Raw genomic sequence first — 17,336 nt, forward strand, 5'->3', positions numbered from 1 at the left:
GAGAATGACCCCTCAATAGGCCTTTTTCTACAGCAAGCATTTTGACCTGTCGTAGTAGGAAAACCACATGAGATACTAATAACACTAACAATGGCTTAGTTCTGTTAAAGTGTTTCAGTGAGAGTGACAGTGAGCCAGCATCAACGATACCAAGACCCTGAAATCAAAGCAGCTAAACTAAATTTAGCCATTGTTTATTATATTATTTCCACCTGTGCTTTCCCTACTGTGACATGTCAAAATGTCTTCTGGGAATAAGGCCTATTGTATGCTTTTTTGCCTTTCTTGGTCTCATATGATAAGCTTATTGATGACATCACTTCTGCAAAGAGCCTTTCTTACTATTTTCTGACATTTTATAGAACAACAATTATTCAAGAAATCATCTCCATTCGGTAATCAAAGTAATGGTTGGCTGTTAAAAGTAGCATTTGGCTGGTAACATTCTGTTTCCTTGAAAGTGTATGTTTTTGTCCTACCTATACAGTTAGCAAAATTAAAAACTGTTCAGCTGACGTTTAAATTCTTGAGTCTACGGGTTCGTTCATATGACACGACACCTGATCTCAAAACTGAAAAATTATAATGTGTAGATGAATTAAGATCTTGTGTCATCCTAATCCGGCCTATTTGTTTCATCTAGTTTTGAGCCAGGGCAAACAGAGACTCTGTGGAGAAGACGGCCCAAGCACGTATGAGACAAAGAAAGAATCGTTGACTGTGAGAAAATAGTAATACACAGTAATAAAGAGCAAGGGAATATGAATTTAATACAGTGCTTAACTTGAATGAGGAGGCGTTCAATAAGCACACAGCGGACTGAGACACCCTGGCAGCAGCACTGAATAGAGGATGATTATTACACTCCAGCTGCACTATGGGACTCCAAGGCCAGACAGAGGAGTCAGCAGAGAGGTCTCTCTCACACACACACACACACACACACACACACACACACAAACATGCTTCATGTCCAACAGACTCTGAATGAGCCTTCAGAGGACATGACTGGAGTAGGCAAAAGGCATTCCCTTGTCTGACATCAACCTGGTAAAGTCATTTGTATGGGACAAATGTGAGCTGATTGAGGTGCTGTTGCAGGTGTTTACTGTCCTGATAAGCCCTGCTGGTACTGAGATGGAGCTGGCCGCAGCGAGCTCTGCTGCAGAGCCGACAGGCTGCCTCTCTGCGTTGTCTGCAGAATCAAAGTAACCCCTCTGTCGGACTCCCTCGTCACAACAATCACACGCAACCGTGAATAGACACAAACGTGTTTGATTGCATTCCTTCCTCTAAAACATTTGCAAGCACTTATCAAATTGTGCATCGTTTACGTCCTTTTTAACCAGCTTGCAGTCTTCTTCTACCCTGCCCTTGCATTGCTTGGCATTACCGGCTCCAAAGTTCAGGGGAATAATGTCAGACCATTAGGAAAGTGAATCACATCACACGCAAGGTCAAACACTCCACAGGGCACCTTTAATATTTCAGAGCTTAGAGCTTCCAATCCAAATCTTGATTTATTCTAATGCTGATTTTCCAGATACAGTACTATGGACTACAATATTTAGCTAAATGGTTACCGGAGTGTTTTGGTACATTTTTAAAAGGTTAAAATGCCAACCATAAATCTCTCCCCTCATTTCCTTTCATCTCTCTATTGCCAGCTCTATAATAAAAGGCAAACAAAAAGCCCAAATACTTATACGTAATACCATTTTACCCTTCAGGCTTTACATTTAAAAGTCTTTTTTCATAAAAAGACAAAGATTTTGTGAAAAATTCCTATTATCATCCAATATCTTTTGTCCGACCAACTTTCCAAAACCCAAAGATATTAAATTAGAAAATATCCTGTACAAAAAATAAATTGATTGTCAAAATTGTTGGCGTTCCTCAATTTAATTGGTGAAGCAATAACCCCATCTATTCTGACATGGGTGACACTTGCGCACACACACAGACTTAAATGTGTGGGGGTGGTGTGTCAGAGCAGCCGATTTATCGTCTCAGACTGAGTGAGAATAAAGCCCATTAGCAGGAGATAAATGCATATATAGAGTCTCAAAAGTTCAAAATAACACTCAGGTGTCCCCTGTAGCACAATAGTTGACAAGAGAAAAGGTGAATACAAAAGTATCAGCAATATACTAATAACGCGGAGAGCACTTAGGTAGTAGGCTTACAGGCTTTGATTCAGAAAAATATTTCGAGGACTGGGAAATTACAATAATTCCTATTTTCTTTAATTATTTTCTTCTTCCAAGTAAATCGTTTCAAACACTGTAGAAGGAATGTAAGCCTCTAAGAATGTTATTAAAAAATACACAGCGATGTAGTCCGCTGGGATTTGGCTGAGATATTGCAAAACATTCATCATGTTTGTAAAACTCAGATGGTGAAAGGGCTTCCTCTGTGACGTCCAAGGTAGAGTAAACATGATAATTAATTTCAAGTCCTTCTCTAATAGGGTGTAATAAGAGGTTTAGGCGTTCAGACGGAAGCCTGATGGTGGTAATTTGGAGGCAAATGCAGACAGTCAACCTAGGATTGTGAAATACCAACAAAAGCACCCAGTTTCTTCTTAAACCAATTAAATACAACAGCCTTTTAGCTTTATCTGCAGTTGGAAAGTGGAGATAATGCTAGTGTAATTAACCTAAAATTAATTCAACAGCAGCTGAGCTGGGTGTGATGAAAGCCCCAGGTCTTTCTCTCGCTCACTGGTAGGACCAGATTTCTCCTTCCTCTGACTGGAAACAAGCAGGAAATGCCACTGGAGATATTTACTGTATCACAATAGATAGGGCTTTTCCAGTAGGCCAGACAGAAATAGCGTTGCTTTCCATGGCAACAGAAAGACTAACAACACCTCAGAGAAAGAGGAGCAATGTAGAAATATAATAGTGCACATCACAGAATTTGGGTGGGTTTGAGGCATGTAGTGAGAGGTAAGGTGAAGGGAGGAGCCAGTGGAGAAAACCACAACGTGCCGGAGCTGGATGCCAACAGCAGTAATACCTCTTGGCAGAACTTCCTGCCATGCCCCAGCTTCAACACAGGCCTCAGGGTACAATCCAACACAGGCCGATAACTCCGCTTCCATTGACTCTGCAGAGCCTTTAATTGAAAAATCATCTCCTCAAAACAACAGGGAGAGAGAACAGAACGTAGCTCATTACTGAGCACTGAGAAAGCTTTTCACAAACTGGTCTCTGGTGTTATTTGTGGTGGTACACGAGTGACTGCACTGGCTCTACAAAGCAAACCTGCCTGCACTTTGCACAAACATCTCAGGAGCGTTAGAATAAATGAGAACCTTTGAAACACTTCTCGCATAGTACACTTCACAGTCTCCATAACTCATCGATTCAACAGGGAAATTTAAAATAATCTTGAATATAATATTCAAGACTTGGGCAAGACTGAGTCTACTTTTTTTTTTTTAACCACAATAAAATGTAAGGCTGCAACTAACGATTGTTTTCATATTTGATTAATATGTAAATTATTTTCTCGATTAATTGACTAGGTATTTTTTAGGTCTATACAGTGTCTGAAAATGGTGACAAATGTCGATCAGTGTTTTTCAAAGCCAAAGATGACGTCCTACAATGTCTTGTTTTGTCCACAGCTCAAAGATATTCACTTTACTGTCAGAGAGAAGTGAAGAAAGAATTTTACTTTGACTTACTTCTTTCATAAAAACAACACTCGAACCGATTAATCGATCAAAAATAATTGGCAATTCATTTAATAGCTGATAACTAATCGATTCATCCTTGCAGTTTTAATAAAATGCATCTCTTGTATAACAATAGGAACATATCACAGGGTTGTATTTATTCCACATACCATATGACACAGCATGGAGTAGATTTGGCAAAATCCTCACAGATTAGCCTTTTGCACAGCAAGAAGTATCTAATTATTTCCTGCCCTGTGTTGCTTCTTGTGATATGCATGCTAATAAATGCATATTGCATAATTACCTTTGAATATTTGAAGAAACTCTGCAATTGACTCAGCCAGTTTACTTTAAAACCTCTATGGTAGCACTTTTCCAAAAATGTGACTTCGCCGTGATAGATGTATAATACAGTACTTGACCGTTATCAGAAGGTTGGCCATTTGCTGCTTCTAGTGCGAGTAGAGCAAAAAAACAGGCATCTGCAACAGGAAATGCCTAAGACCTGTTCTTCATGCTGGGGTTTATAATCACAGGGCTGATGGTGTGTTCCACTGAAGCAGAAGTCACACTGACAGTGATGAGAGAGCAGCACGACATCAATACTTTGAAATGTCCAACAAAAAAGAAGGTTGGAAAGATCAGCAATAACGTTAGAAGAAGTTGCCTGCAGTTGCACACTGTTCGTAACTGTCAACATCCAGACAACAGAACTGTCAAACTGTCTTTTGATCAGCCTTGAACAGTCAGACAGGCATTCTTGCAATGAGGAACATTCCGAAGACAACAGGTAAATGAGCGGGCACAGCAGAGACTGCAACACTAGCACTTGTCATCCAACTGAAGAAAAAATACAAGCCAAGTATACCTGCTCTACCTCACATCATGTACACCTCAAACATGTTCTGTGTTAAGTTGCTGAAATAGATAAAAGGGAAATTAACTTCCAGTATAATCTACTGAACCCCGTTGCCACCCACAGCAACTGGTTTAGTCGCCCAGAGGGAACAATTACTTTGTCCTCAGCGTCAGAAACCGCGAATTAGGGCTGCAAAGATATGCAAAATAGAAAATTAAAATTGATCCAATGCTACCACATCTTTCAATTACTATTAGTCCTTTTGGTGCCTTATCCCTGGCACTGGTAACGCTATCAGAGATGTAAAGTTACGAATGGCTGCTGTTCTAACTCGAGTGCCTGGGTGTGAGTCCCGACGGTTCAGTAAACTGCCATTAGCGCACAGGAGTTAAGTGCTGACCGGGCTGGCTGCTAGCTGGCTGGGGGCTGACTGTGGACGTGTCCCCGGGCCAGGTCTCTAATGATAGTGGATGGTTGCTAGCTTGCTGAGGGCTGACTGTGGTTGTTTCCCCAGGGCTGTTGTTGTCTCTCTTCCCGACTAAATTTTTTCCCGACTAAATTCCTGCAGCGCCGGGAGACTAAGGGCAGACAGACAGGGGTGTGCTAGCTAGCTAAATTACCATTAGATTAGTCATCTATCTATACAGTTAATATTACTGATGAATTCGTGGGTTAACCCAGAGTTGGTACACTTCATGGGCTGTTAGTATACCTCTACACAAGGACAGAAATAAAAAACTGTGTTTGTGTTAAAATTGAATTAAATAAAATATGAAAAGTACTACCCCATCAATCGTTTCATTTATCAACTTAATTGGAGTAGCAGAGGCCAGACATGAGCTATTAGAAAGTTGCCATGTTTGCAGAGCCTTATTTATGTTTACTTTCAGTATCTCATAGGTTACGTGGTTGCCCAATGGTGGAGCTTGTGGTTTCACAAATGACTGTTCAATCGCAGGGGAGATATTTTTAACTATTACTTCAGAAACATGCAAAAGCAGGACTGAAAAAGCACACAAAACGTTTAATCATCATGTTTATGCGCCTGAATCATGTTCTATACACAGCATAAAATACAGAATACACCAAAAAATATCAATATATTCAGTTTCACTGATTTGTTACTGAAGATTATTTTGGAACAATTGTTCTTTCAACGTGATGGATTCCACCATCAGGAGCTCTGGCTGCAACGCCACGTATGCATTTTGACAGACACCCTCTGATCACACCGCGTCTAATGGCATTTGCAGCCAGCTCCATATTAAGCATCCTTTGAGAACACGACAAATTTGTTTTTCAGGTATACTAGAATGCTTAAATTAAGAGAGCAAACTAGCGCATCACAAATATTATTATCGTAACAAACATTAATTGGTCTTCTTCAGCTTAACTGTATACTTCACTGTTGCTGGCGGATGCTTTCAAGCTATGTCAAATTTGATGCCAATTCAGTAGAACTTTCGATTGACAGAAAAACTATGTTCAACTTTTGGTAATTCATCAATCATTTCAGTCATGGCTTTAGGAAACTGTAAGGCTATATTGCACTATTTTGTGACACTTGATAGATTAGACAAAATTAATCAAGAAAGTAATCTGCAGACTAATCAACAATGAAAACAAGTATAGCTGGATATGTGTATCACTTTAATTGACTTCGTTGTTTTTAACATACAGTACACAAGCAAATACAGAGGAGGGCTTAGGTATTAAAGTTTCGGGTAGAATGTGATGGCCAGATGAAAACTAATTCCATTTCTCCAAGATCTCTGTCTCCTATTTGTTTTAAAAGGAGAGACTGAGGTTTTAGCTACCGCAGTGAGACGACTTCATCTGAACCCCTAAAGGTTAATCACAGAGCACAGCTGCCACTCAAGGAATTCTAAAACTGCCTCGAGGGCCCACCAACATCTGAGCTGCATTGCACTGACTTTATCAAGTATTTAGCCAAACACACACACACACACACAAAAGGCCATTTCATGAAATGCCAACCTACTGAAAGGCTGTCTCTTGATGCACGTGGCAATCCCCAGCCTGTCTGCAACCACAATCAATGAGTGACACCTCCATTACAAGTCCCCAAAACAACCCATGGGGCATTTTAATGGTAATAAATGCAACATTAATATGGGCTTCAGGTGATATTAATGTTGATATATTTATAATCTGAATAGCCTCATAGTTGTTGAGCCCTATGATTTCTGCTATGCATTAATCTCAGCATGTGGGGTTAGAAGACTCAAAAGCAATGAAATATAATGACTGGAAAACACAACTCTAGGAGAGTTTACTTAGGAAAAATAAATATGTTCAGTGGAGAATGTCTTCCAGCTTTTGGGGCTTTAATAATAGCTTGCATGTTGATGCCGTTGGCACTTGTCTTTGACGCATACACCCCGAATCATACCTACCAACCCCTTACAGCTAGACTCGACTTGTCTTCTAAGATACTTGGAAAGTGAGTTTTCCAAGGGAGCCGGTCCTTTTAACCCATGCTTGACCCACAGAAACAGATAGGTTGCCCGGTGTCAGCTCTCCCACTGGCAGCCTGGCACAGCCTCAGCTCAGCTGCAGGCTCATCACTCTGTTAGAATAAAGCCTCGGCCAGAGTGGTCAGCTAGATGTTGTTGAGAATACTAAATACACACTGAGTTTTAAGCCTTATATTTACTGCCAATTCTTGTCCTTTAATTTTCACTTCTATTTAAAAATAGATCATTTGTAAAAAAAAAAAAAAAAAACATTAAATATTTGTAATACATGGGGAGGATACATAAAAAAAGGCTATTGGTCAGGCCATCTAAAATCTTCGTCTGTTTGATTTTGCCTGACATTTGCACTATTTAGAAATCATTACTTCATTTTGTACATATTATTTTTGGATTAATTGTATCTATAACTTATCTTTCATTATCTTATTTGTATATATTTATTATCTTTTTATTTCATAATTGTTGTACATTTCCTTATTGAACCATGGGTCAGAGAGAAACGTATTTTCAATGGCTCTGTATGTCTGGCACACAGTACAGAATTGACAATCAAGTTGACTTGACTAATAAACTAGACGAGATGCGTCAGGATCAGGATGGTTTCCTTCCCATTTGTTTTTTCTTAGTAACTCCATTCACACATACTGGCAATCCTGAGGGACTTATTGCTTCACTTACTCCTTCAGATTACATTTGATTGAAGGCGCTCAAATTACTTTGGCTAAAGATTATATTGTTCCTATGCCGCCGTAATGAAGACATCTTTTAACTTTGTCATTGAGGAAAATACTGCTTTGTCTTAATAATCCCTACATACATATCCGTACCAGTAGTCATTTTATCACAGATGATTCTATCATATTAGATGTGAAACTAAGATGAAGTTTATGAATATGAATGACTTCACACAACCATGTTAACTGCCTCGCAGATATATTATGACAGTTGAAAGGTTATTATATATTAATTTCATCCATCTGAATCTAAATTATGTAATAAACATCTACATTGGTGGCTTTTGTTTTACATTGATGTGTTAAACACCATTAGCCATCTGTCAAGCTAGCAAAGGCAGCACAGCAGGACTACTTGCAGACAATGCACAAGCTGCTTTGCATGTCCATAATCAATACTCAGGGTACTGGAGACCGCCTGCCTGTGTAGCACAGCAATAGGAGTGGCCGACATTAGTCACCCATCATACATGATCAACCTAGATGAGTGTGTGTGTGTTCTTTTCTTTTCGTGTCTCACTGTCTTTGACAAACTCAAAAAGGACCATCATTTCAATTGCAGTGGAGGTTCAAGAAGACTCAGCCCTACATGTGTCACCCTTCACTACAAAGTCAGTTTGCACTGTAAAGTTAAAGTGTGTCATTCTTGTCCTGTCACCAAAGGGAACCAATCACGTTTAAGTTAATGAGCAGCCATGGGTCTTTTCATTGTTAAAGGAAGTACAGTTTTTCCTGGTATCATCTCATGAGATGGCTCTTATTTACTGATAAGAGTACTAAAGGTCTTACACAAAATATTTGTATATCCTATGATGTAGCGAAACACCTAGTTAAAAACATTTACACACTACATAGTGATGACAGTATTTGTCAGCACCAAGCAGCCCCTCCAGCCGTCACAGTAAAAAAACAGCTGAAATCAGGAATGTGTCCCTAAAAAGGTTACAAGTTATAATTTCACAGGATGTTGACTCAATACTGATTCATGACATAACATAGTTAACACTCTCCAGCTTTACTTTGTACTTTGTCACTGAAACAGCTGCACAGTTTTTTATCAAAAGGTTAAACATTCTAGCTTTGTAAAACTACGGTTACAGTGAGGAGTTTAATACATTTTCCCCCGTGTAAATCCGAGCTGAACTTGTTCCAAACCGCTTCATGCGATTTCCCTCCCTCTCCCCTCAACCTCTCGGTTGACAGCAACGCTTAAAACAAGACAGAGGTGTTTCAGCATTGTCTCACTTGTGAGCCAAAATGTAATAGTGTGGAACCACTTAGTTGCGCACTGATTAAATAGGCCAGCTGTCATTTGTCATAGCCACCATCTCACAGCAAGCCGTTGGGAGCTGTACATTAGAAGTGCATCACCAAGCAGCGCGGCCCATAGTTAATAATTCCTTTTTCAGAATGAACAACAGCAAAGTCCTACTGACCTCCAAAGAGAGAAGAGGAAGAGGATGACCAAAGTTCTTACTAAGACACAGCTAAGTATAATTATATCAAATACCAAAAGCAACCCATTCTACAATACAGTCACTAGGTAAAATGAAATGGTTCAGCATATAGCTAGCTCAAATTGTGATGTAACTGACACCTGACATGTGTGACAGTGCATATAAACTAAGTCACAAATCCTGTTTTACAGATGTTTATGCAGAGTCATCTAAGAGAAAGAGAAATAGGTTTGGTTTACAGATCTGTAGGGCAGCTCAATAAGTGCAGTACAGTTTCATTAAATGTGGGGGTGGGGTGGTGGGGGCGGGGGGCGACTAGAGCAGGATGAGTACCCAGGTGGAGGGTGTATGCAGCATCCTGCACGCTGACAAAAACAAATAATCCAACGCCACATTGTGCAAACTCATAAAATTGGAAACAATGGGTTTAACTCAGCTTTTAGGCACCATGTGATTGCTCAAGAGAGCTGCACGCTTCTCACAGTCGGTGCTTAATAAAAACACAGTCCCATGACCAAACATAGCCCCACGCACACACACGGATTTGCAAGACAAATAAAGAGCCATCACATTTTGGCTTCTGATTTTGATCACCTATTGATTGAATTTGATTACCTCCCTCTGCTGCAAAAGCTAAGCAATTTCTGTTGGTGCCGTTTTATTAATGAGCAAAGGTGGATGATCATAAACACCACCTGGCTGTAAAACAGACCAAACAAAGATGATGTTTGTTTCCCTCCTGACGACAAAGAAAAACACCTCTCTTGCTAGTCTCCACAGCATGTCTCCTTCCTTCTCCTGGCTCCTTCCTATTAATCAGCTGCTTTGTTTCACTCTAGTTAAAGCACTCTGTCTCCGATTTTGTCAGGTCTATCAGCTTGCTTTCTCGGACAAAGTTTAAGTGTAGGCAGAGAGAAATCAGGGGCCTTCTTCTAAAGCTCAACTGTGTAGTTAATGTTGTTAATGTTAATGTGTTGAATGCTTTGTTTTGTTAGCATAAAAAGCTAAAAGATCAAATTTATCTTGCAGGGAGTGCAGCGCTGACAAGAGACACATTTTGTCCCCCTTTTTATATTTATTGAGCCTTAAGCAGACGTGAGACAAGACACTTTCTGAATGAAATGTAATGAAAATAACTCCTAGCATATAAAACCAAGAAGTAAACTGATAAAACGCAATTGCACAAATTTCACTCTCCCATATCTTACACCAAACAGCTTTAGCACTGGCTATACGAGGTGTAAAATATGAGGCAGGGAGTTTAAAACACATGGGTAGAATTTATTTAGTAACCGAGACTGCGTTTTAATTGCAACCATATTTGTTAGCTTGTTAGCGTGGGTGGGAGATGGTTTTCTTGGCTGCAGGGCGGGGGCTTTACAAATTACTTATGGCCTCAGTCTAAGGGAAAAGCGTCTGTGACTCTATTTTTTGCTCCCAATGTGTCACTCACCACTAACCTGTTCCAAATGAGAACTGTCTAGGGTTGTCAGTCCTGTTCGCCTGCAGTCGGACACACACCAGTTTAAAAATATGAATCATAGCCACACTAGAGCGTGCAACGTTTAGAGCTCAGTGTATATGTGTGTGTGACCAATTGTGGTCCTAAATGAAGCTGCGAGACTAGCATCGGACCTAGGGCTGCTTGATTATGAAGAAAAAAAAAATTATAATCACAATTATTTTGGTCACTAGTGAAATCCCAATTATTTGACACAATTGCTCATTGTCTTTTGGAAAGATGTTACAATTATTGAACTTAAAAATAGTGAAAAAGTTAAGCATATCAACAGTGAAAACACCTTGAACTTTTCCTTGATACTTTTGCCGTTTTAACATTCTTTTTTTCATTCAAAACACAAGACAAAATAAAAGTTCACTTCCAAAACTAAATGGCCAAAAAAACAAAACTTGGATCAATTGCACAACCTGACCTACAGGACGCAGCATTTACTTTCTATCCAAACCTGCAACTACATACCAGAAAACATGTATTTTGCACAATGATAGCATTTTTCTTTGACGACTTACAGCTAAATTACAAATGAAAAAGTATATCGCAATCAACTCTCTCACACCACACAGTTCAAAGTACATATTACAGCTACGGTAGCCTTCATGCTTCAAAAACACAGTTACACAGTTACAAAAGACGGAGCAGGACGTCCTGTGTGTCCCGTACCTGCTGACGTATTTCAAGATGGCAAGAATATGGAGCGTCTACCACAGTTCATGCCAATGAAAATTTAAAATTTAAAGCCAAAAGGAATATGTGGAATTGATGGTGGCTGTAAATATTTAATGAAAAGGACAAGTAAGTGGACGGGCAACACCAATTTTGATAATAAACAACTAAACACGTTACACATGGGGCCTTTAAAGTCTTAATGGCGATGTTTAGATACAGATAATAGTTCTAGTAGTCGCTTGGTGTTTTTCCTTTTTAGAACCACAACCCTCTGAAGTCTCTTAAGGAATGGCAGCACCCTGATGAAACAGAATTAATGAGACAACACTTGAAATTAGCATCAAACAGTATTTCTGGTTAATTCATCACTGAACCAGGAGACAGTAAAAAAAAAAATACATGTCCCTGAGGCCCTCTGAAATCACTTTTAAGAAGCCACAAGAATAACTAGGCTTTAAAACTATTGATCCCTTTGATTTATGCCAGGCTGGTTGGCATTTCACAAGAAAAGAACTGTAATGGAATTAGCTCAAGGTCAAGAGAGACATGATTTTAATATTTTTTTGACAAATAGATTGCTTTACTCCTCTTTTATCATATGAATATGAGTCAAAGCATGAAGTTAAGTTAGGCCCTGAGCCCCAAAACCACAACTTGAAAACTTGAAGTTAGTCAATAGTTCTTTCTGTGCGCGACTGCCTTGAATGCCTATGAATTCGGTCAATTCACTAGATCAGCTGAGATAAATCCGGGAAGATAGGCGGCATTGTGAACACGCCATTGGAAATGAAGACATTGTTTTGGGGGAGGAAATGGAACTATTGCCTCAGGGTAACAATTATCCTGGGAAACAAAGTAAAGGTAATAACGTGTGTGTCAAGGCGCTGACCTGGGAACAAGTCTTACAACACCAACAGATATCTGTATAGTTTTGAAAGAGTGATTCAATTGAAGTAACATAACAACAATGTGAGAAATGTATTTCAAATTTTACAGTACAGAAGTATCAGCAGTGCCCTTAGTATCATTAGTAAAAGTACTCACAATGCAGAAAATGGCTCCTGCGAGTGTTGTACTGTTACATATTTTTATTACTACTATTACTGTTGCGATGAAACCAGTTTTAACTGTGAAGTAAAAGGTGAAGTGAAAGGCCTTGAAATATAGTGAAGTAGAAGTAGGCTACAAAAGCAGCATTACATACAAACACATAAAGTACAAGACCTCCACAGGGCCTCTTAGGTAAATGTACTTAGTTACATTCCACTACTGTCTGTAGAATACTGAGACGAGGGACAAGCAGATTGTCTGCAACCTGCACTTCACTCTAGACACGTGGTGGCAGTGTTGACAAAATCAAATATATTATATATGATATTTTTAATTAAATAATTAACCCTGACACACAGAGGAGACTGACAACCAGCAGAGAAGTCCACACTTAGCAAAGAAAAAGAAGAGAGAACCAAAGCCATGAATACTTTTTTAGTTTTGTTGCAGTCATTACTGTGTCACAAATCCAATGTGGTTTATTTTCCAATATTGGTTATTGTGTTGGAGCTTACTACTGTGAAAAGCCTTGCTTCCACTCATCAAACTGCTAGTATGGTATCAAAGCATTTTATTATCAGTACTATGCTCTATTTAAGAAGACTTTCTGTATAGTGTTATTATTAATACTGCTGAAAAGACTAAAAGGAGACTGTTTCCCTACATACACCAATAAAGATGTGGAATCTGGGTAGTACTACATGTCATGAGAACTCATTATTGCAACTTGGTCAACACATGAAGTATTATACGTGCAATGGAAGTGTACCCCATCAGTCCTTTGCAGCAGTGATGTGGCAGCTGCCTCTCTTTCTACTAATGATTTATCCACTCTTGCATTCAGTGAGGCCCGTGAAATTTATCTCCAACGTTTTTGAAGACCTTCCACTTTCGAGATCTCATGGATATTTGAAAATATATTCAGGCAAACATTAGCATCCGAATAATATACTTTTCACATGCGCACGCTAATTTTAACTACAGGCAACCATATCCTTCTGAGGAGACTAAAGTGACCACAGGCTCAAATAGAGCTGTGGACTGCACTGCAAACAACAGAGCTCGTGTGGAAGCTGTAGTCTGAGATGCCATGCCACAGAGAGCTTTGGTGTAACCTGCCGAACTCAACCATCAATCAGCATTAGCATCCCTCATACAGCTGCAAGCCCTCATTCCCTCTAATGGACCCAGCTAAAAGCGACTCAGAATGCATGTGGTGTAGTACATTCCACACATTAAAAATAACAATCCATTGTTGTGAAACCAGATTCTCCTGGGGGAAAAAAACGTGTGATTTACTAAGTTACTGATAGAACAGGAATAGGATGTTCCAGGGGATGCCCTGAAAAATCAGGATTACATCCATTATACTATTATTTCAGATATCCAAGCACAGCACAGTGAGTCGTTTAAACACGTATATATTTTACATTACCCATTACGAGTCCATCAAAGTTTAACAAATCATGCAACTCTTCTCAAATAAACCAAAAGTTTCTGGCTATCTTGCCTTCATCAGAGTGGTTTAAGAGGCGGTTTCAGTTCCTTTTTATACACAATGCATTAATTCACAAAAAGAGAAATAATTACAATTGTGTATTATCTGTTGTGTAAAACAGTGATGGTGGAAATGTAATCCAAAAATGACATCTAGAGCCAAGAGTATTAACAGACTGTGCAGTCCCTGCGGCCAAAACTTAAAAAAGGAAACCATGTGGTTTAATGTAAAAAGCACTTAAAATAAAATGGTTTATCAGCGCTTGCAGGAAAGTAGCCTACTTAGTCAAAGTGCAAAGGCATATGCTATAATTGTATTATACAAATTGAATGTAATAAGATAAGTGATTAAAACATAAATACATATTCATGTCCATTCTCAAGTGTCACACAGAGTACATGTTTGCCATGTGGGATTTGTCTAATTAAACCCTTTAATATAACGCCAATAGGCTAATAAATACAACGTGTCGTGACTAATACGAGCTACGGGTACTTTCTGTGATGGTATATTTTGAGTGTTAAATATTCCCCTACAGGAAAGAGTGCGGCTAAACGGGTCAATGTTCTCAGGCCAGGGAGCCTGGTGAGGAGCTGACCGTAAATAACCACACGAAAGACTTCCACGTCGTAAAAGAAGGATGAGTCAACACAACAAAAAACAAACCAAACAGTTACAAGTTAGCTAGCTTGTTACTAGCTAGTTAGTTTGTAGCGGAGGCCCCATAACACAGGAAACAGCGCTACAACTAGGCGCGCCACTAACAATTCCCAATCCACACACAGTCCTCTTCTTCACAATAGGCAGACATTCCTTGTTTTTGCGTTTCATGCAAAACTAGCTGGCAAGTTCCCAACTCATGAGATTTGTATTCATACAGTTAAGGCAAATGTGAGCGATAAAAATTACGCATACAACCACATGAGAAACAATACAACCCGGTCGCTTTCTTGTCACAAATCTTTCCCAAACTAGTGCAATCTGAGAGCAGAGAGCTAGGACAAGCTAACGATGGAGCATGCAAGTTTTCTTACGTACCAACACCATACTTTTCCTTTTTAGTGGGCACCCAGCGAGACATTCTCCGTGTCGAGGCTTCCCCGAGTTGTCGTCTAGCCTGTTAAAGTAGGTCCAAATGTGACCTTTTGTTATTAATGTAGACTTTTTTTCAGTTTTCTCTGAGCTTTGGGGAGCCACTCCGAGCAGCCATTTTCCACCAGTGACAGGATGCTCCGCAAGGGGGAGGAAGGGAACAGAACTTTTTCAGCCTGGAGGCGTTCGTACTGCAGCAGCCCCGCTGAACTTTCACTGCTTTTTAGCCGAGGCGAAAACTATTGCATGACTGATGAAAAGTTGTATTTGAATGATTAGTGGGCTGTACGCTGCTGATACATGTTATTGTAAATATGACATAAACTGGTAGAAAAGAAAAACTGTGGATGAACTATATGGCATGACTTATCTTTTATAGAAAACATAATGTGCTCCTATGTTCTTCTACATTACTTTTAAAGTGAGTGGGAATTTTAAAGAAAACTATTAGCCTATAATACTTGCAAAAACACACAACACACATTTCCAAAACAAAAAACACAGACTCAAGAGAATATGGAATACATTTATATAAGGATTTTATATAATGATAAAAAATTGATAATAAAAAATAATAATAATTATGATAACAAGCTACACTAATACTAGTAGAAATGGATCACACACAGAAATAAGGAGATAGCCTATAAAGAGGCAGCATATGGATAGGAAATATTAGTAAAACGTAAGGTGGTATTGGAATAAAGTACATTGAGTAGGCTACAATTTGTTATAATTTTGACAAAATTGCGTTTTCTTTTAAGGCATGATAGAACTGCTAGGGATAATAAGGCAGCTGTCAATAGTATGTTTCTGCATCACTCAGCTTGAAATTCAATTCAATTCAATTTTATTTATATAGTGCTGACACATAACAACAGTTATCTCACAGCGCTTTTCATAAAAGAGCAGGTCTAGACCAAACTCTGTGATGATTTACAATTCCCACAATAAATCAATAAATCACTTCTAACTTATTGCACACATACAGTTTCCACTTATTTTAATTATATAATTTAAAAAGTATTACAGTATCCCTGTAAATAGATGTGATTTATGTGGTGACCTTTCAGAATGATGACCTCAGAATTAGAATGCATGCACTCTTTGTCCTTTTCCTTCTTCCTTTGTGCTTAATGGTAAAGCTAAGAGTTGTTCCTCCGAGCTGCAGGTGCTAAAAAAAACATCATAGGGATGCACCTTGTGCACACATTTTAATCTGTTCATCTTTAATCATCTTGTTTGCATAAATGTTGCATCCTGTGTGGTTGTGTCCCATCTTTTAGAAAAGTCTCAAACCTGTGACACCATGGCCTCTTTTGCTCACTCTCCCTACTCATGTTGGAGTCTGCCAGCAGAGGGCGGTGCTGCTTTCACTTTCTTCTCAAATCCAAGAAGCTACCTTTTTTTTAAAGGTCCCATGACATGGTGCTCTTTGGATGCTTTTACATAGACCTTAGTGGTCCCCTAATACCATATCTGAAGTCTCTTTACCAAAATTCAGCCTTGGTGCAGAATTACAGCCACTAGAGCCACCACCACAATGACCTTTCTTTAGTATAGGCCAAGGTTTCTGAGTCTGTAGCTTTTGAAAAGTAGAGAGGCTGGGGAAGATTTGACCAACTGCCACTTTAGTTGTTTGAAAGCCATGATGTCTTTCTCTCATGGGTGGGCCAAATTATCTTGCCGTAATTACCTTATGACCTCATTCCAGATTGGCCCATATGAGCTTTCATTTTCTCAAAGCCAGAGCAGGATACCCAGGGCTCGGTTTACACCTGTTGCCATTTCCAGCCACTGGGAGACCATAGACAGGCTGGGGGAACTCATATTAATGTTAAAAAACCTCATAAAGTGAAATTCTCATGCCATGGGACCTTTAACCATGTTAGGGCCAAATTAATACATCCATGACCTGAGTGCCAGGGGCCCAACAGTCCAGCACTGTTTTCCGTCAAAAGCTCACATATATTACATATGAAACAATAGAGACAAATCATTAAAACTACATTATTTAAAATTATTCTGGGAAAGCTGGTTTGTCAATGGACTTTATCTGGTTGACCAGCTCCTCATTTAGTGGTGCAATGATGTTATACTCTAAACTGCTTAGCAACTATGGTATTTCCATACCACATTAGGATCATGCTTTAGTTTTTCCAATCCCTTCTTGTACTACATGTTTGCTTTTTTTGTTTGTTTTTAAATTTACTGTACAACTTGACCGATTGTTACTGGTGTTGGTCGGACCTGTTGTTCCTTTTAGAAGAGT

The 17,336-nt window shown here is 39.2% G+C and overlaps 1 protein-coding gene across 4 annotated transcripts in view; it reads right to left on the minus strand.

The window, feature by feature from the left end:
* The window catches only part of dock1 (dedicator of cytokinesis 1), a 164,418-nt gene extending 149,137 nt beyond the window's left edge, over nucleotides 1-15,281 (minus strand). For all 4 annotated transcript variants that reach the window (XM_034860643.1, XM_034860642.1, XM_034860641.1 and 1 more), the window contains exon 1: nucleotides 15,011-15,281. In XM_034860643.1, the coding sequence (XP_034716534.1) occupies nucleotides 15,011-15,053 (43 nt within the window). In that variant the 5' untranslated portion in view covers nucleotides 15,054-15,281. The remainder of the gene's footprint in view (nucleotides 1-15,010) is intronic.
* Nucleotides 15,282-17,336: the final 2,055 nt, after the last annotated feature.

Source organism: Etheostoma cragini, chromosome 21, assembly GCF_013103735.1.
Source record: "Etheostoma cragini isolate CJK2018 chromosome 21, CSU_Ecrag_1.0, whole genome shotgun sequence".
NCBI classification, from domain to species: domain Eukaryota; kingdom Metazoa; phylum Chordata; class Actinopteri; order Perciformes; family Percidae; genus Etheostoma; species Etheostoma cragini.